This window comes from Anopheles moucheti, chromosome 2 (genome assembly GCF_943734755.1).
Source record: "Anopheles moucheti chromosome 2, idAnoMoucSN_F20_07, whole genome shotgun sequence".
Lineage (NCBI taxonomy): Eukaryota > Metazoa > Arthropoda > Insecta > Diptera > Culicidae > Anopheles > Anopheles moucheti.
Window position 1 is genome coordinate 73,625,700 of NC_069140.1, and position 21,243 is coordinate 73,646,942.

At 54.8% G+C, this 21,243-nt stretch overlaps 1 protein-coding gene across 1 annotated transcript; it reads left to right on the top strand.

Annotated features, from left to right (window-relative positions):
• Window positions 1-19,495: 19,495 nt before the first annotated feature.
• On the top strand, window positions 19,496-20,462 carry LOC128298919 (pulmonary surfactant-associated protein D-like). Its single transcript, XM_053034737.1, has 2 exons — window positions 19,496-19,556; window positions 20,089-20,462. The coding sequence occupies exons 1-2, from the start codon at window positions 19,496-19,498 to the stop codon at window positions 20,460-20,462; spliced, it is 435 nt and encodes a 144-aa protein (XP_052890697.1).
• The last annotated feature ends 781 nt before the right edge of the window (window positions 20,463-21,243 follow it).

A 21,243-nucleotide genomic window follows, 5' to 3' on the forward strand; every position in this document is an offset into this window, starting at 1 on the left:
CTTGGCCGCCATCTTGGCCGCCATCTTGTGTCCGCCATCTTGTCCGCCATCTTGTCCGCCATCTTGGCCGCCATTTTGGCCGCCATCTTGTCCGCCATCTTGTCCGCCATCTTGGCCGCCATCTTGGCCGCTATCTTGTCCGCCATCTTGGCCGCCATCTTGTGTCCGCCATCTTGTGTCCGCCATCTTGTGTCCGCCATCTTTTCCACCATATTGTCCACCATCTTGGCCGGTATCTTGGCCGCCATCTTGGCCGCCATCTTGTCCGCTATGTTGTGTCCGCCATCTTGCCCGCCATCTTGTCCACCATCTTGGCCGCCATCTTGTGTCCGCCATCTTGTGTCCGCCATGTTGTCCGCCATCTAGTGTCCGCCATCTTGTCCGCCATCTTGGCCGCCATGTTGTCCGCCATCTTGGCCGCCATCTTGGCCGCCATCTTGTGTCCGCCATCTTGTCCGCCATCTTGTGTCCGCCATCTTGTCCGCCATCTTGGCCGCCATCTTGGCCGCCATGTTGTCCGCCATCTTGTCCGCCATCTTGTCCGCCATCTTGGCCGCAACCTTGTGTCCGACATCTTGGCCGCCATCTTGTCCGCCATCTAGTGTCCGCCATCTTGTCCGCCATCTTGGCCGCCATGTTGTCCGCCATCTTGGCCGCCATCTTGTCCGCCATCTTGTGTCCGCCATCTTGTCCGCCACCTTGGCCGCCATCTTGGCCGCCATGTTGTCCGCCATCTTGTCCGCCATCTTGTCCGCCATCTTGGCCGCAACCTTGTGTCCGACATCTTGTCCGCCATCTTGTCCGCCATCTTGGCCGCCATCTTGTCCGCCATCTTGTCCGCCATCCTGGCCGCCATCTTGTGTCCGCCATCTTGGCCGCCATCTTGGCTGCCATCTTGTGTCCGCCATCTTGTCCGCCATCTTGGCCACCATCTTGGCCGCCATATTGTCCGCCATCTTGTGTCCGCCATCTTGTCCGCCATCTTGTCCGCCATCTTGTCTGCCATCTTGGCCGCCATCTTGTCTGCCATCTTGTCCGCCATCTCGGCCGCCATCTTGTCCGCCATCTTGTCCGCCATCTAGGCCGCCATCTTGCCCGCCATTTTGTCCGCCATCTTTTCCGCCATCTTGGCCGCCGTATTGTCCGCCATCTTGTGTCCACCATCTTGGCCGCCATCTTGGCCGCCATCTTGGCCGCCATCTTGGCCGCCATATTGTCCACCATCTTGTCCGCCATCTTGTCCGCCATCTTGGCCGCCATCTTGTGTCCGCCATCTTGGCCGCCATCTTGGCCGCCATCTTGTGTCCTTCATCTTGTCCGCCATCTTGTCCGCCACTAGTCCGCCATCTTGTCCGCCATCTTGTCCGCCATCTTGTCCGCCATCTTGGCCGCCATCTTGGCCGCCATCTTGGCCGCCATCTTGTCCATCTTGTTCATCTTGGCCGCCATCTTGGCCGTAATCTTGTCCGCCATCTTGTCCGCCATCTTGTCCGCCATCTTGGCCGCCATCTTGTGTCCGCCATCTTGGCCGCCATCTTGGCCGCCATCTTGTCCGCCATCTTGTCCGCCATATTGTCCTTCATCTTGGCCGCCATCTTGGCCGTAATCTTGTCCGCCATCTTGTCCGCCATCTTGTCCACCATCTTGTCCGCCATCTTGTGTCCGCCATCTTGTCCGCCATCTTGGCCGCCATCTTGTCCGCCATCTTGGCCGCCATCTCGGCCGTCATCTTGTCCGCCATCTTGTCCGCCATCTTGTGTCCGCCATTTTGTGTCCGCCATCTTGTCCGCCATGTTGGCCGCCATGTTGGAAGCCATCTTGTGTCCGCCATCTTGTCCGCCATCTTGTCCGCCATCTTGTCCGCCATCTTGTCCGTCATCTTGTGTCCGCCATCTTGTCCGCCACTAGTCCGCCATCTTGTCCGCCATCTTGTCCGCCATCTTGGCCGCCATGTTGGCCGCCATCTTGTGTCCGCCATCTTGTCCGCCATGTTGTCCGCCATCTTGTCCGCCATCTTGTCCGTCATCTTATGTCCGCCATCTTGTCCGCCACTAGTCCGCCATCTTGTCCGCCATCTTGTCCGCCATCTTGGCCGCCATCTTGGCCACCATCTTGGCCGCCATCTTGGCCGCCATCTTGGCCGCCATCTTGGCTGCCATCTTGTGTCCGCCATCTTGTCCGCCATCTTGTCCGCCATCTTGTCCACCATCTTGTCCGCCATCTTGGCCGCCATCTTGTCCGCCATCTTGTCCGCCATCTTGGCCGCCATCTTGTCCATCTTGTTCATCTTGGCCGCCATCTTGTCCGCCATCTTGTCCGCCATCTTGGCCGCCATCTTGTCCGCCATCTTGTCCGCCATCTCGGCCGTCATCTTGTCCGCCATCTTGTCCGCCATCTTGTCCACCATCTTGTCCGCCATCTTGTGTCCGCCATCTTGTGTCCGCCATCTTGTCCGCCATCTTGTCCGCCATTTTGTCCGCCATCTCGGCCGCCATCTTGTCCGCCATCTTGACCGCCATCTTGTCCGCCATCTTGTGTCCGCCATTTAGTGTCCGCCATCTTGTCCGCCATCTTGGCCGCCATATTGTCCACCATCTTGGCCGCCATCTTGTGTCCGCCATCTTGTCCGCCATCTTGTCCGCCATCTTGTCCGTCATCTTGTGTCCGCCATCTTGTCCGCCACTAGTCCGCCATCTTGTCCGCCATTTTGTCCGCCATCTTGGCCGCCATGTTGGCCGCCATGTTGGCCGCCATCTTGTGTCCGCCATCTTGTCCGCCATGTTGTCCGCCATCTTGTCCGCCATCTTGTCCGCCATCTTGGCCACCATCTTGGCCACCATCTTGGCCGTCATCTTGGTTGCCATCTTGTGTCCGCCATCTTGTCCGCCACCTTGTCCGCCATCTTGTCCGCCATCTTGTCCGCCATCTTGGCCGCCATCTTGTCCGCCATCTTGTCCGCCATCTTGTCCGCCATCCTGGCCGCCATCTTGTGTCCGCCATCTTGGCCGCCATCTTGGCTGCCATCTTGTGTCCGCCATCTTGTCCGCCATCTTGGCCACCATCTTGGCCGCCATCTTGTCCGCCATCTTGTGTCCGCCATCTTGTCCGCCATCTTGTCTGCCATCTTGGCCGCCATCTTGTCTGCCATCTTGTCCGCCATCTCGGCCGCCATCTTGTCCGCCATCTTGTCCGCCATCTTGGCCGCCATCTTGCCCGCCATTTTGTCCGCCATCTTGTCCGCCATCTTGGCCGCCGTATTGTCCGCCATCTTGTGTCCACCATCTTGGCCGCCATCTTGGCCGCCATCTTGGCCGCCATCTTGGCTGCCATCTTGTCCGCCATCTTGTCCGCCATCTTGGCCGCCATCTTGTGTCCGCCATCTTGGCCGCCATCTTGGCCGCCATCTTGTGTCCTTCATCTTGTCCGCCATCTTGTCCGCCACTAGTCCGCCATCTTGTCCGCCATCTTGTCCGCCATCTTGTCCGCCATCTTGTCCGCCATCTTGTCCGCCATCTTGGCCGCCATCTTGGCCGCCATCTTGGCCGCCATCTTGTCCATCTTGTTCATCTTGGCCGCCATCTTGGCCGTAATCTTGTCCGCCATCTTGTCCGCCATCTTGTCCGCCATCTTGGCCGCCATCTTGTGTCCGCCATCTTGGCCGCCATCTTGGCCGCCATCTTGGCCGCCATCTTGTCCGCCATCTTGGCCGCCATCTTGGCCGCCATCTTGTCCGCCATATTGTCCTTCATCTTGGCCGCCATCTTGGCCGTAATCTTGTCCGCCATCTTGTCCGCCATCTTGTCCACCATCTTGTCCGCCATCTTGGCCGCCATCTTGTCCGCCATCTTGTCCGCCATCTTGGCCGCCATCTTGTCCATCTTGTTCATCTTGGCCGCCATCTTGTCCGCCATCTTGTCCGCCATCTTGGCCGCCATCTTGTCCGCCATCTTGGCCGCCATCTCGGCCGTCATCTTGTCCGCCATCTTGTCCGCCATCTTGTCCGCCATCTTGTGTCCGCCATTTCGTGTCCGCCATCTTGTCCGCCATGTTGGCCGCCATGTTGGAAGCCATCTTGTGTCCGCCATCTTGTCCGCCATCTTGTCCGCCATCTTGTCCGTCATCTTGTGTCCGCCATCTTGTCCGCCACTAGTCCGCCATCTTGTCCGCCATCTTGTCCGCCATCTTGGCCGCCATGTTGGCCGCCATGTTGGCCGCCATCTTGTGTCCGCCATCTTGTCCGCCATGTTGTCCGCCATCTTGTCCGCCATCTTGTCCGTCATCTTATGTCCGCCATCTTGTCCGCCACTAGTCCGCCATCTTGTCCGCCATCTTGTCCGCCATCTTGGCCACCATCTTGGCCGCCATCTTGTCCGCCATCTTGTCCGCCATCTTTGCCGCCATCTTGTCCGCCATCTTGTCCGCCATCTTGTCCACCATCTTGGCCGCCATCTTGTCCGCCATCTTGTCCGCCATCTTGGCCGCCATCTTGTCCGCCATCTTGGCCGCCATCTTGTCCGCCATCTTGTCCGCCATCTTGTCCGCCATCTTGTGTCCGACATCTTGTGTCCGCCACCTTGGCCGCCATCTTGGCCACCATTTTGGCCGCCATCTTGTGTTCGCCATGCTTGCCATCTTGGCCGCCATCTTGTGTCCGCCATCTTGTCCGCCATGTTGAACGCCATGTTGTCCGCCATGTTGTCCGCCATGTTGTCCGCCATGTTGTCCGCCATCTTGTGTCCGCCATCTTGTCCGCCATCTTGGCCGCCATTTTGGCCGCCATCTTGTCCGCCATCTTGTCCGCCATCTTGTGTCCGCCATCTTGTCCGCCATCTTGGCCGCTATCTTGTCCGCCATCTTGTCCGCCATCTTGTGTCCGCTATCTTGTGTCCGCCATCTTGGCCGCCATTTTGTGTCCGCCATCTTGGCCACCACCTTGTGTCCGCCAGCTTGTCTGCCATCTTGTCCGCCATCCTGGCCACCATCTTGTCCGCCATGTTGTCCGCCATGTTGTCCGCCATGTTGTCCGCCATGTTGTCCGCCATCTTGCGTCCGCCATCTTGTCCGCCATCTTGGCCGCCATCTTGTCCGCCATCTTGTCCGCCATGTTGTCCACCATCTTGGCCGCCATCTTGTCCGCCATCTTGTGTCCGCCATCTTGTCCGCCATCTTGTCCGCCACCTTTTGTCCGCCATCTTGTCCGCCATCTTGGCCGCCATCTTGTGTCCGCCATCTTGGCCGCTTTCTTGTCCGCCATCTTGTCCGCCATCTTTTGTCCGCCATCTTGTCCGCCATATTGGCCACCATCTTGTGTCCGCCATCTTGTCCGCCATCTTGGCCGCCATCTTGGCCGCCATCTTGGCCGCCATCTTGGCCGCCATCTTGGCTGCCATCTTGTCCGCCATCTTGGCCGCCATCTTGTGTCCACCATCTTGGCCGCCATCTTGGCCGCCATCTTGTGTCCTTCATCTTGTCCGCCATCTTGTCCGCCATCTTGGCCGCCATCTGGGCCGCCATCTTGTGTCCTTCATCTTGTCCGCCATCTTGTCCGCCATCTTGTCCGCCATCTTGTCCGCCATCTTGTCCGCCATCTTGTCCGCCATCTTGGCCGCCATCTTGGCCGCCATCTTGGCCGCCATCTTGGCCGCCATCTTGTCCATCTTGTTCATCTTGGCCGCCATCTTGGCCGTAATCTTGTCCGCCATCTTGTCCGCCATCTTGTCCGCCATCTTGGCCGCCATCTTGTGTCCGCCATCTTGTCCGCCATCTTGGCCGCCATCTTGTCCGCCATCTTGGCCGCCATCTTGTCCGCCATATTGTCCTTCATCTTGGCCGCCATCTTGGCCGTAATCTTGTCCGCCATCTTGTCCGCCATCTTGTCCACCATCTTGTCCGCCATCTTGTGTCCGCCATCTTGTGTCCGCCATCTTGTCCGCCATCTTGTCCGCCATCTTGTCCGCCATCTTGTCCGCCATTTTGTCCGCCATCTCGGCCGCCATCTTGTCCGCCATCTTGACCGCCATCTTGTCCGCCATCTTGTGTCCGCCATTTTGTGTCCACCATCTTGTCCGCCATCTTGTCCGCCATCTTGTCCGCCATCTTGGCCACCATCTTGGTTGCCATCTTGTGTCCGCCATCTTGTCCGCCACCTTGTTCGCCATCTTGTCCGCCATCTTGTCCGCCATCTTGGCCGCCATCTTGTCCGCCATCTTGTCCGCCATCTTGGCCGCCATCTTGTGTCCGCAATCTTGTGTCCGTCATCTTGGCCGCTATCTTGTCCGCCATCTTGTCCGCCATCTTGTGTCCGCCATCTTGGCCTCCATCTTGGCCGCCATCATGGCCGCCATCTTGGCCGCCATCTTGTCCGCCATCTTGGTTGCCATCTTGTGTCCGCCATCTTGTGTCCGCCATCTTGGCCGCCATTTTGTGTCCGCCATCTTGGCCACCATTTTGGCCGCCATCTTGTGTTCGCCATGCTGGCCATCTTGGCCGCCATCTTGTGTCCGCCATCTTGTCCGCCATCTTGGCCGCCATCTTGTCCGCCATCTTGTCCGCCATGTTGTCCGCCATCTTGTCCGCCATCTTGGCCGCCATCTTGTGTCCGCCATCTTGTCCGCCATGTTGAACGCCATGTTGTCCGCCATGTTGTCCGCCATGTTGTCCGCCATCTTGTGTCCGCCATCTTGGCCGCCATCTTGGCCGCCATTTTGGCCGCCATCTTGTCCGCCATCTTGGTTGCCATCTTGTATCCGCCATCTTGTCCGCCATCTTGGCCGCTATCTTGGCCGCCATCTTGTTCGCCATCTTGTGTCCGCTATCTTGTGTCCGCCATCAACCGCCATTTTGTGTCCGCCATCTTGGCCACCACCTTGTGTCCGCCATCTTGTCCGCCATCTTGTCCGCCATCTTGGCCGCCATCTTGTGTCCGCCATCTTGTCCGCCATGTTGTCCGCCATCTTGTCCGCCATGTTGTCCGCCATCTTGCGTCCGCCATCTTGTCCGCCATCTTGGCCGCCATCTTGTGTCCGCCATCTTGTCCGCCATGTTGTCCACCATCTTGGCCGCCATCTTGTCCGCCATCTTGTGTCCGCCATCTTGTGTCCGCCATCTTGTCCGCCATCTTGTCCGCCATCTTGGCCGCCACCTTGTGTCCGCCATCTTGTCCGCCATCTTGGCCGCCATCTTGGCCGCCATCTTGGCCGCCATCTTGTCCGCCATCTTGGCCGCCATCTTGTCCGCCATTTTGTCCGCCATCTCGGCCGCCATCTTGTCCGCCATCTTGACCGCCATCTTGTGTACGCCATCTTGTCCGCCATCTTGGCCGCCATCTTGTCCGCCATATGGGCCGCCATCTTGTCCACCATTTTGGCCGCTATATTGTCCACCATCTTGGCCGCCATCTTGGACGCCATCTTGTCCGCCATCTTGTCCGCCATCTTAGCCGCCATGTTGTCCGCCATCTTGTCCGCCATCTTGTCAGCCATATTGGCCGCCATCTTGTGTCCGCCATCTTGGCCGCCATAATATCCGCCATCTTGGCCGCCATCTTGTCCGCCATCTTGTCCGCCATCTTGTGTCCGCCATCTTGTCCACCATCTTGTGTCCGCCATCTTGGCCGCCATCTTGGCCGCCATCTTGTGTCCGCCATCTTGTCCGCCATCTTGGCCGCCATCTTGTCCGCCATCTTGTCCGCCATCTTGTCCGCCATCTTGGCCGCAACCTTGTGTCCGACATCTTGTCCGCCATCTTGTCCGCCATCTTGGCCGCCATCTTGTCCGCCATCTTGTCCGCCATCCTGGCCGCCATCTTGTGTCCGCCATCTTGTCCGCCATCTCGGCCGTCATTTTGGCCGCAATCTTGTCCGCCATCTTGTCCGCCATCTTGGCCGCCATTTTGTGTCCGCCATCTTGTCCGCCATCTTGTCCGCCATCTTGTCCGCCATCTTGTCCGCCATCTTGGCCGCCATCTTGTCCGCCATCTTGGCCGCCATCTTGTGTCCGCCATCTTGGCCGCCATCTTGTCCGCCATCTTGTCCACCATCTTGGCCGCCATCTTGGCCACCATCTTGGCCGCCATCTTGGCCGCCATCTTGTCCGCCATCTTGGCCGCCATCTTGTGTCCGCCATCTTGTGTCCGCCATATTGTCCACCATCTTGGCCGGTATCTTGGCCGCCATCTTGTCCGCCATCTTGTGTCCGCAATGTTGTGTCCGCCATCTTGTCCGCCATGTTGTCCGCCATCTTGGCCGCCATCTTGTCCGCCATCTTGTGTCCGCCATCTTGTGTCCGCCATCATGTCCGCCATCTTGTGTCCGCCATCTTGTCCGCCATCTTGTCCGCCATCTTGGCGGCCATCTTGTCCGCCATCTTGTCCGCCATCTTGGCCGTCATCTTGTCCGCCATCTTGTCCGCCATCTTGTCCGCCATCTTGTGTCCGCCATCTTGTCCGCCATATTGGCCGCCATCTTGTGTCCGCCATCTTGGCCGCCATCTTGTCCGCCATCTTGTCCGCCATCTTGTCCGCCATCTTGGCCGCCATCTTGTGTCCGCCATCTTGTCCGCCATCTTGGCCATCTTGGCCGCCATCTTGTCCGCCATCTTGTGTCCGCCATCTTGTGTCCGCCATTTTGTGTCCGCCATTTTGTGTCCGCCATCTTGTCCGCCATCTTGTCCGACATCTTGGCCGCCATCTTGTTTGCCATCTTGTCCGCCATCTTGGCCGCCATCTTGGCCGCCATCTTGTCCGCCATCTTGTCCGCCATTTTTCTGCCATCTTGGTCGCCATCTTGGCCGCCATCTTGTGTCCGCCATCTTGTCCACCATCTTATTCGCCATCTTGTCCGCCATCTTGTCCGCCATCTTGGCCGCCATCTTGTGTCCGCCATCTTGTGTCCGCCATCTTGGCCACCATCTTGTGTTCGCCATGTTGGCCATCTTGGCCGCCATCTTGGCAGCCATCTTGTGTCCGCCATCTTGTCCGCCATCTTGGCCGCCATGTTGTCCGTTATCTTGTCAGCCATATTGGCCGCCATCTTGTGTCCGCCATCTTGTCCGCCATCTTGGCCGCCATCTTGTTAGCCATCTTGGCCGCCATCTTGTCCGCCATATTGTCCACCATCTTGGCCGCCATCTTGGCCGTAATCTTGTCCGCCATCTTGTCCGCCATCTTGGCCGCTATCTTGTGTCCGCCATTTTGTGTCCGCCATCTTGTCCGCCATCTTGTGTCCGCCATCTTGTCCGCTATCTTGGCCGCCATCTTGTCCGCCATCTTGGCCGCCATCTTGTGTCCGCCATCTTGTCCGCCATCTTGGCCGCCATCTTGTCCGCCATCTTGTCCGCCATCTTGTGTCCGCCATCTTGGCCGCCATCCTGTGTCCGCCATCTTGTCCACCATCTTGGCCGCCATCTTGTCCGCTATCTTGGCCGCCATATTGTCTGCCATCTTGTCCGCCATCTTGGCCGCTATCTTGTCCGCCATCTTGTGTCCGCCATCTTGTCCGCCATCTTGTCCGCCATTTTGTCCGCCATCTTGGCCGCCATTTTGTCCGCCATCTTGGCCGCCATGTTGTCCGCCATCTTGTGTCCGCCATCTTGTCCGCCATCTTGGCCGCCATCTTGTCCGCCATCTTGTCCGCCATCTTGTCCGCCATCTTGGCCGCCATCTTGGCCGCCATCTTGGCCGCCATGTAGTCCGCCATCTTGTCCGCCATCTTGTCCGCCATCTTGTCCGCCATCTTGTGTCCGCCATCTTGTTCGCCATATTGTCCACCATCTTGGCCGCCATCTTGGCCGCCATCTTGTCCGCCATCTTGTCCGCCATCTTGTGTCCGCCATCTTGGCCGCCATCTTGTGTCCGCCATCTTGTCCGCCATGTTGTCCGCCATATTGGCCGCCATCTTGTCCGCCATCTTGTGTGCGCCATCTTGTGTCCGCCATCTTGTCCGCCATCTTGGCCGCCACCTTGTGTCTGTCATCTTGTCCGCCATCTTGTCCGCCATCTTGGCCGCCATCTTGGCCACCATCTTGTGTCCGCCATCTTGTCCGCCATCTTGGCCGCAATCTTGGCCGCCATCTTGGACGCCATCTTGGCCGCTATCTTGTCCGCCATCTTGTGTCCGCCATTTTGTGTCCGCCATCTTGTCCGCCGTATTGTCCACCATCTTGGCCGCCATCTTGGCCGCCATCTTGGCCGCCATCTTGGCCGCCATCTTGTCCGCCATCTTGTCCGCCATCTTGTGTCCGCCATCTTGTCCGCCATTTTGGCCGCCATCTTGGCCGCCATCTTGGCCGCCATCTTGTCCGCCATCTTGTCCGCCATCTTGTCCGCCATGTTGGCCGCCATCTTGTCCGCCATCTTGGCCGCCATATTGTCCACCATCTTGGCCGCCATATTGTCCACCATCTTGGCCGCCATCTCGGCCGTTATCTTGTCCGCCATCTTGTCTGCCATTTTGGCCGCCATCTTGTGTCCGCTTTCTTGTCCGCCATTTTGGCCGCCATTTTGTGTCCGCCATCTTGTCCGCCATTTTGTCTGCCATCTTGTCCGCCATTTTGTCCGCCATCTTGGCCACCATCTTGTGTTCGCCATCTTGCCCGCCATCTTGGCCGCCATCTTGTCCGCCATCTAGTCCGCCATCTTGTGTCCGCCATCTTGTGTCCGCCATCTTGGCCGCCATCTTGTGTCCGCCATCTTGTCTGCCATCTTGGCCGCCATCTTGTCCACCATCGTGTCCGCCTTCTTGTCCGCCATCTTGTCCGCCATCTTGGCCGCCATCTTGGCCGCCATCTTGTCCGCCATCTTGGCCGCCATCTTGGCCATCATCTTGGCCGCCATCTTGTCCGCCATCTTGGCCGCCATCTTGTCCGCCATGTTGGCCGCCATATTGTCCACCATCTTGGCCGCCATGTTGTCCGCCATCTTGTCCGCCATCTTGGCCGCCATCTTGTGTCCGCCATCTTGTCCGCCATCTTGGCCGCCATCTTGTCCGCCATCTTGTCCGCCATCTTGTGTCCGCCATCTTGGCCGCCATCCTGTGTCCGCCATCTTGTCCACCATCTTGGCCGCCATCTTGTCCGCTATCTTGGCCGCCATATTGTCTGCCATCTTGTCCGCCATCTTGGCCGCTATCTTGTCCGCCATCTTGTGTCCGCCATCTTGTCCGCCATCTTGTCCGCCATTTTGTCCGCCATCTTGGCCGCCATTTTGTCCGCCATCTTGGCCGCCATGTTGTCCGCCATCTTGTGTCCGCCATCTTGTCCGCCATCTTGGCCGCCATCTTGTCCGCCATCTTGTCCGCCATCTTGTCCGCCATCTTGGCCGCCATCTTGGCCGCCATCTTGGCCGCCATGTAGTCCGCCATCTTGTCCGCCATCTTGTCCGCCATCTTGTCCGCCATCTTGTGTCCGCCATCTTGTTCGCCATATTGTCCACCATCTTGGCCGCCATCTTGGCCGCCATCTTGTCCGCCATCTTGTCCGCCATCTTGTGTCCGCCATCTTGGCCGCCATCTTGTGTCCGCCATCTTGTCCGCCATGTTGTCCGCCATATTGGCCGCCATCTTGTCCGCCATCTTGTGTGCGCCATCTTGTGTCCGCCATCTTGTCCGCCATCTTGGCCGCCACCTTGTGTCTGTCATCTTGTCCGCCATCTTGTCCGCCATCTTGGCCGCCATCTTGGCCACCATCTTGTGTCCGCCATCTTGTCCGCCATCTTGGCCGCAATCTTGGCCGCCATCTTGGACGCCATCTTGGCCGCTATCTTGTCCGCCATCTTGTGTCCGCCATCTTGTCCGCCATCTTGTCCGCCGTATTGTCCACCATCTTGGCCGCCATCTTGGCCGCCATCTTGGCCGCCATCTTGGCCGCCATCTTGTCCGCCATCTTGTGTCCGCCATCTTGTCCGCCATTTTGGCCGCCATCTTGGCCGCCATCTTGGCCGCCATCTTGTCCGCCATCTTGTCCGCCATCTTGTCCGCCATGTTGGCCGCCATCTTGTCCGCCATCTTGGCCGCCATATTGTCCACCATCTTGGCCGCCATATTGTCCACCATCTTGGCCGCCATCTCGGCCGTTATCTTGTCCGCCATCTTGTCTGCCATTTTGGCCGCCATCTTGTGTCCGCTTTCTTGTCCGCCATTTTGGCCGCCATTTTGTGTCCGCCATCTTGTCCGCCATTTTGTCTGCCATCTTGTCCGCCATTTTGTCCGCCATCTTGGCCACCATCTTGTGTCCGCCATCTTGCCCGCCATCTTGGCCGCCATCTTGTCCGCCATCTAGTCCGCCATCTTGTGTCCGCCATCTTGTGTCCGCCATCTTGGCCGCCATCTTGTGTCCGCCATCTTGTCTGCCATCTTGGCCGCCATCTTGTCCACCATCGTGTCCGCCTTCTTGTCCGCCATCTTGTCCGCCATCTTGGCCGCCATCTTGGCCGCCATCTTGTCCGCCATCTTGGCCGCCATCTTGGCCATCATCTTGGCCGCCATCTTGTCCGCCATCTTGGCCGCCATCTTGTCCGCCATGTTGGCCGCCATATTGTCCACCATCTTGGCCGCCATGTTGTCCGCCATCTTGGTCGCCATCTTGTCCGCCATCTTGTCCGCCATCTTGTCCGCCATCTTGGCCGTCATCTTGTCCGCCATCTTGTCCGCCATCTTGTCCGCCATCTTGGCCGCCATCTTGGCCGCCATCTTGTGTCCGCCATCTTGTCCGCCATCTTGGCCGCAATCTTGGCCGCCATCTTGGCCGCCATCTTGTCCGCCATCTTGTCCGCCATCTTGTGTCCGCCATCTTGTCCGCCATCTTGGCCACCATCTTTTGTCCGCCATCTTGTCCGCCATCTTGGCCGCAATCTTGGCCGCCATCTTGTCCGCCATCTTGGCCGCCATCTTGTCCGCCATCTTGTCCGCCATCTTGGCCGCCATATTGTCCGCCATCTTGTCCGCCATGTTGGCCGCCTTCTTGACCGCCATCTTGTGTACGCAATCTTGTCCGCCATCTTGGCCACCATCTTGGCCGCCATCTTGTCCGCCATCTTGGCCGCCATCTTGTCCGCCATGTTGGCCGCCATATTGTCCACCATCTTGGCCGCCATGTTGTCCACCATCTTGGCCGCCATCTCGGCCGTAATCTTGTCCGCCATCTTGTCCGCCATTTTGCACGCCATCTTGTTTCCGCTTTCTTGTCCGTCATTTTGCACGCCATCTTGTGTCCGCTTTCTTGTCCGCCATCTTGGCCGCCATCTTGTGTCCGCCATCTTGTCCGCCATTTTGTCCGCCATCTTGTCCGCCATTTTGTCCGCCATCTTGTCCGCCATCTTGGCCGCCATCTTGTGTCCGCCATCTTGTCCGCCATCTTGGCCGCCATCTTGGCCGCCATCTTGTGTCCGCCATCTTGTCCGCCATCTTGGCCGCAATCTTGGCCGCAATCTTGGCCGCCATCTTGTCCGCCATCTTGGCCGCCATCTTGTCCGCCAGCTTGTCCACCATCTTGGCCGCCATCTTGTCCGCCATCTTGTCCGCCATCTTGGCCGCCATCTTGACCGCCATCTTGTGTACGCCATCTTGTCCGCCATCTTGGCCGCCATCTTGTCCGCCATCTTGTCCGCCATGTTGGCCGCCATCTTGTCCGCCATGTTGGCCGCCATATTGTCCACCATCGTGGCCGCCATGTTGTCCGCCATCTTGGCCGCCATCTCGGCCGTAATCTTGTCCGCCATCTTGTCCGCCATTTTGGCCGCCATCTTGTGTCCTATTTCTTGGCCGCCATCTTGTGTCCGCCATATTGTCCGCCATTTTGTCCGCCATCTTGTCCGCCATTTTGTCCGCCATCTTGTCCGCCATCTTGGCCGCCATCTTGTGTCCGCCATCTTGTCCGCCATCTTGGCCGCCATCTTGTCCACCATCTTGTCCGCCATCTTGTCCGCCATCTTGTCCGCCATCTTGGCGGCCATCTTGTCCGCCATCTTTTCCACCATCTTGTCCGCCATCTTGTCCGCCATCTTGTCCGACATCTTGGCCGCCATCTTGTCCGCCATCTTGTCCGCCATCTTGGCCGCCATCTTGTCCGCCATCTTGTCCACCATCTTGTCCGCCATTTTGTCCGCCATCTTGTCCGCCATCTTGGCGGCCATCTTGTCCGCCATCTTTTCCACCATCTTGTCTGCCATCTTGTCCGCCATCTTGTCCGACATCTTGGCCGCCATCTTGTCCGCCATCTTGGCCGCCATGTTGGCCGCCATCTTGTCCGCCATCTTGTCCGCCATCTTGGCCGCCATCTTGTTCGCCATCTTGGCCGCCATCTTGTGTCCGCCATCTTGTCCGCCATCTTGGCCGCCATCTTGGCCGCCATCTTGTCCGCTATCTTGTCCGAAATCTTGTCCGCCATCTTGTCCACCATCAAGGGCCATCTTGTGTTCGCCATCTTGGCCGCCATCTTGTCCGCCATTTTGTCCGCCATTTTGTCCGCCAGCTTGGCCGCCATCTTGTTCGCCATGTTGTCCGCCATCTTGTGTCCGCCATCTTGTCCGCCATGTTGGCCGCCATCTTGTGTCCGCCATCTTGGCCGCCATCTTGGCCGCCATCTTGTGTCCGCCATCTTGTCCGCCATCTTGGCCGCCATCTTGTCCGCCATCTTGTCCGCCATCTTGTGTCCGCCATCTTGTGTCCGCCATCTTGTCCGCCATATTAGCCGCCATCTTGTGTCCGCCATCTTGTCCGCAATCTTGTCCGCCATCTTGTCCGCCATCTTGGCCGCCAACTTGTCCGCCATCTTGGCCGCCATCTTGTCCGCCATCTTGTGTCCGCCATGTTGTCCGCCATATTGGCCGCCATCTTGTCCGCCATCTTGGCTGCCATCTTGTCCGCCATTTTGTCCGCCATTTTGTCCGCCATCTTGGCCGCCATCTTGTGTCCGCCATCTTGTCCGCCATTTTGTCCGCCACCTTGTCCGCCATTTTGTCCGCCATCTTGTCCGCCATCTTGGCCGCCATCTTGTGTCCGCCATCTTGTCCGCCATCTTGGCCGCCATCTTGGCCGCCATCTTGGCCGCCATGTTGGCCGCCATGTTGGCCGCCATCTTGTGTCCGCCATCTTGTCCGCCATGTTGTCCGCCATCTTGTCCGCCATCTTGTCCGCCATCTTGGCCACCATCTTGTCCGCCATCTTGTCCGCCATCTTGTGTCCGCCATCTTGTCCGCCATCTTGGCCGCCATCTTGTCCGCCATCTAGATCGCCATCTTGTGTCCGCCATCTTGTGTCCGCCATCTTGGCCGCCATCTTGTGTCCGCCATCTTGGCCGCCATCTTGTCCGCCATCTAGATCGCCATCTTGTGTCCGCCATCTTGTGTCCGCCATCTTGGCCGCCATCTTGTGTCCGCCATCTTGGCCGCCATCTTGTGTCCGCCATCTTGTCCGCCATCTTGGCCGCCATCTTGTCCGCCATCTTGTGTCCGCCATCTTGGCCGCCATCTTGTGTCCGCCATCTTGTCCGCCATCTTGGTCGCCATCTTGGCCGCCATCGTGTCCGCCATCTTGGCCGCCATCTTGTGTTTGCCATCTTGTCCGCCATCTTGGCCGCCATTTTATCCGCCATCTTGTCTGCCATCTTTTCCGCCATCTTTGCCGCCATCTTGTCCGCCATCTTGTCCGCCATTTTGTCCGCCATCTTGGCCACCATGTTGTCCGCCATCTTGGCCGCCATCTTGTCCGCCATGTTGTCCGCCATCTTGTGTCCGCCATCTTGTGTCCGCCATCTTGTCCGCCATCTTGTCCGCCATCTTGTCCGCCATCTTGTACGCCATCTTGTCCGCCATCTTGTCCGCCATTTTGTACGCCATCTTTTCCGCCATCTTGTCCGCCATCTTGTGTCCGCCATCTTGTCCGCCATCTTGGCCGCCATCTTGTCCGCCATCTTGGCCGCCATTTTGTCCGCCATCTTGGCCACCATCTTGTGTCCGCCATCTTGGCCGCCATCTTGTCCGCCATCTTGGCCACCATCTTGTGTCCGCCATCTTGTCCGCCATCTTGGCGGCCATCTTGTCCGCCATCTTGTCCACCATCTTGTCCGCCATCTTGTCCGCCATCCTGGCCGCCATCTTGTGTCCGCCATCTTGGCCACCATCTTGTGTCCGCCATCTTGTCCGCCATCTTGGCCGCCATCTTGTCCGCCATCTTGTCCACCATCTTGTCCGCCATCTTGTCCGCCATCCTGGCCGCCATCTTGTGTCCGCCATCTTGGCCGCCATCTTGTGTCCGCCATCTTGTCCGCCATCCTGTTCGCCATCTTGGCCGCCATCTTATCCGCCATGTTGTACGCCATCTTAGCCGTCATCTTGTCCGCCATCTTGTCCGCCATATTGGCCGCCATGTTGTCCGCCATCTTGGCCGCCATCTTGTCCGCCATCTTGTCCGCCATCTTGGCCGCCATCTTGTGTCCGCCATCTTGGCCGCCATCTTGTCCGCCATTTTGTCCGCCATCTTGGCCGCCATCTTGTCCGCCATCTTGGCCGCCATCTTGGTAGTCGTCTTGTGGGGGAAGGGGGGAGGGGGATGGAAGATGTCCCCTCCTGAAGTACATGCTCTCCTGGTATCGGAAATCTGAATACAGCTGGTTTGTATGTAAAGCTAGTGTACAAACATTGCATACCTTACGGCGGAAAATTGGTTGCAAAATTAGTGTATAAACATTGCATACCTTACGGCGGAAAATTGGTTGCAAAGTTAGTGTATAAACATTGCATACCTTACGGCGCAGTACCAGGAGCTACCTCTTCCGTGGATGCTCTCCTGGTACTATACATTCAAAAACTGGTAGTTTTCGAAGAAATTTTTCACGACCAACGGGAAAGTTAGTGTATAAACATTGCATAACTTTGGGCGGTTTTTTAGCAAAATTGCTGCAAAATTTTACTCGACCAACGGTAAAGTTAGTGTTTAAATATTGCATACCTTTCGGCGGTTTTCGACCAAAATTGCTGTACAAGGTGCTACCTCTTCCGTGGTTGCTTTCCTGGTATTGGAAATCGGAAAACAGCTGGTTTTATATGGAATTTCGTACCAACCGACGGAAAGTTTGAGCGAGATGAAGGAGCCTTTCCGTTTTATTGACATTACTTAGTAGCGATCGTTCTCACGTGTTTGATAGTATGCAATAGCAATTGTGATGGGCAAATTTGTCCCAAGCTGCAGATGTCACCTCTGGAAAAACATGCTCTCCTGGTATCGGAAATCTGAAAACAATTGTGTGCGCGGCAACGGCATAGTGGTTTTCACAGTTGCCCAGCAGATTCTGTCATTGGGCAAATTTGTCAGCATTTTGTCAACTCTAGTGGCACATATTAATGTGAATTTCGATCGTTCGCTTGATTTTCGCGTATTAAGTTTGATGCTCCAATTTTAGGTCGGTTGTCCGTGCGTCAAAAAATCCAAGAATTTCTGGGCCGATCTCTTCGCTCATTGTAAAGACACTTGCGATCATTTCGTCACATTTACATCAGTATGAAACACACTATGTGCTCCTCAGGCACAATTTGATAGTCAGTAGCAAATTATCAGAAGCAACACCACAAAGCACTCACTAATTTTTCTCAAACAAACTGAGTTTTCAATGCAAAAAAACGAGACCGCTTTCAGCACGCACGACAATGTTTTAGTAAGACTACTATGATAGGTTCTTCACTGAACACATCGTTTTTATATCAATGCATACTTGATTTCTTCAAGTATCTTTTTTCGTGTTCTTTTTTTAATTTAGATCAACGATTTCGCGGCGATGATCTTCAACCGTATGGATTTCGAAATTTTAAAACAATTTCAGTCTAACAACGATGCAAATGTTTCCGAGATTACAACAATGTAATTTAAACAGTATTCTACACGGGGATATGATGATTGTTTGGACAGTTTGGGATGGGTGGACATAAGCTGGACCTACAAGCCAGCTTCGAATAAGTAATAATCAAGAAAGACAGAAATGGTATTCCAAGAACCATGAGGTATGAGATATCAAACGGAAAAGAGAGTTCTAATGATTGCAATATGATTTTATTCATATTCTATGATAATGCTAACTATGTCGTAGTACACTGACAGATTGTGTCGGTTATAACATCATTACCCGCTTGCAAACTTGCAAAAATTGTGACAATCGAAATACTAAACACAATACTCCACCACAATATTGTTTCGAAACACGTAGGCTGGACATTTTCACGGTTCAATCGGGGAAAGAAAACAATACCACACCACGAGTATCGCAATGGCAATAGCTTGCAAATATTGCGGAAGTGAAAACAAGCATGGTTTCTATTCTAGCATCTAATGATAGGATCATTTACGAACAGATGAAAAAATCCCGTTCAAGAAATAGAATACATGAATAGGTTGAAGTAAAAGGGCATATAAGGGTTCACGGGGCGGCCAGATGGTGTATTGGTAGCGTAGTCGGTCTGTACAAGATAGGACTTCATTTGGACCACCAAACCTCCGTACGCAGCACTAACTATCCTACGGGCAAATAAATTAAAAAAAATAGAAATGGTAGGCTTAAACATCCTGAAGATGTCGTGCCGATAAAGAGTTTGAATACACTGCATACTTCTCTTGCATAGCCGTGTAACCAGGCCGATATAGCTAATCAAATAAAAAAAAATTATCTAACCAAGGATAACCAATTTTCTACCTTTTTAATTAGATTTTATCCTATAAATTAACACTGCTGCTAAATTTCCAAAAATCGCACAATCGGCACAAGTTGTTTGGGGCCCCCAACACGGCGAGGCCCTAGGCGACCGCCTACTCCGCCTACCGTTTGATCCGCCGCTGGCTATAGGTCAATTTGACTTCCAAGCCCTCATTAAACACAATGGAAATCAGTATGTGAATTCGCAAACGAAGGGTAAGTTGGTACCACATTCTACATCTTTCCATACTCCCGCGGTGGTAATTGAAATACAGTCTTCATAGGCGGTTTCATCGTAGAGTGGTCTTCCAGCTTCGAAGTTGGTGTATCCGCCGATGGCTCCGACTGGTCTGTACCTTGACTGCCACAGCCATGCTCCCTCCATACCAAAGTCCGTGCCCGAGGTCCAAGAGGTTCCAGTAATGCCTGCCTTCTTAATTGCCGCGACCACCAACGCGTTCTGTGCTGACGTCTCGATCGCTGCTAAATAACCGCCGTTTACAACACACGTATGCAAGGCTTCGTAGAAGTTTCCAACGTTAGTGTAAGCAGTGTACCGAAGCGCGTGGGTTGTGGGTAGACCCACGGCCACAAGACCGGCGATAACTAAAGCGATCAGGCAAGACTTCATCCTGTGTGTCGATACGGTTAACCGCTATCCGCAAAGTACGATAGACCAAGAAGGAACCTCTCCGTTTTATAGCTAGGATGGACCGATCGAAACACTTGAGTCAACATCTAAACTAGGGTATAAAAGTCGACTTCACAATTGAGTTCTGTAGCAGTTCGTTTTGCAAGGCACTGTCAAAGCTAAAGTGGAAACTATGGCGTTCAAGACTTTGTGTCTAGTACTGTGTTTGGCGTTGTACGCGATGGAAGCACATGGTCAGAATACTTCAACGCCTGTTACGTTGTAACCGTGCCGACAAAACACAACACGTTTAGACAATTAGACCAGATTGCGAAACAGAGAGCTGTCAGGGATCATGTTGATATTGTAAGGACCTTGGGCGTCAAGGTGACAGATTCGACAGAATTCGAAGATCGAAACTAAAGGGCAACGATCGCGTTAAACCGAAGGCGCAACGGCCATCGCGGGAAAAAAGCTATATAAGGCACGCGCGTAGGGCAGCTCGCTCTCTTGTTGCGAAGACCGAAATAATACCGCGTTTTTTAAAACTTCCAAGCTTCCAAGCTTCTTCCAAGCTTCTACTAAGCCTTCTACTAAGCTACCACTAAAGTTAGGGATACGCAATTACAATAAACGTAGTGTATTTTCTAAAGTGGAACAGTGTCGTTTTATCAACGGTTTTTATCAACGGTCGTCGAGGAGCCGACAAGTTGCGTTCGCAACAACGCCCTTTTATTACGTGCATAACTAAGCTCCGATATTTTCTTACCATTTGTTCCTTTACAGGTTACAGAAACTATGTAGCATATCGCCGAGTCCTAAACTTCTTCCAAGCCGATCAGGCATGTCGTCAAATGGGAGGTCAGCTGGCTGTTATCGAGTCGGCAGCAGAACTAGCACGGGCAACTGATGCTATAAATGCCGTAATTGCATCAGGTATCTCTTATTTTTTTATCGGTGCCATGGATTACGGCTACGAAGGACACTTCTTATGGTTCCCCATAAATAAGTATGCTGTATACAATAACTTTGCTTCTGGAGATAACCTTAACGGTTCCGAAAATTGTGTAATGATGCATGCTGAAGCGAACTATAAGTGGTACGACGTACCTTGCGATTATGCGGATGTGAATGGTTTCGTGTGCTCGTTTGAGAAGTAACCACTTCCCGACTGTTGATTCGACACTTGTGACTTAGTACAGCTTCAATAGACAGTCTTTCTATTAGCTTGTTTGTATGCAACAAAACAGCAGCTATGCGAGCATTGTAAAAATGAAATTGTTGTTTCAATTACGTGAGCTTTTGCCGGAATAAACCATAATTGCGCAAATCAAAAAAGTCTATATTTCAACCATGTAACCGTGTCTACACTGCATCTCAATATGATTATCTTTACCCCGTAGTTTTCCATGCATCCAGGCTAGCCAGATAAGCCTGGGAATCGAAGGTTAGTTTGTTTTCCGAAGAACGTCTTCATATTGCATGACAACAATATGTTTGAATGTAAACTTTACCAAATGTTCACTACCAATTGCATAATACAGTTGTATATCATAATTCTAACATATGTGTTTTAGAAATTTTACACTCAGTGAGTAAAAATTACAGCAGCTTGAGTTTGAATTACATCCTCCGTTTGAATCGAAGAAGTGACAACAATTATGATGATCCCATTCATGATGATGATGAATTAAGATGATCGAGTAAACTTACAACTACTTTTCTTTTCATTCCCTGCACTAGAAAATAATAAACAAAACCTATTCTTTTCCATCCTGTCAATAGTTTTCTGTTTTCGTAGTAATCAAGCTTTTTTTCACCACGTTCTAATTATTGTTTTTTTATTCTCTCATGAATCGTTTATTCAAATTCAAAGTAGTGTTCAAAGTATGGAAATTAAGAAAATTTAAGCTCATCCTCAACTTCCAGTTGATAGTTGCT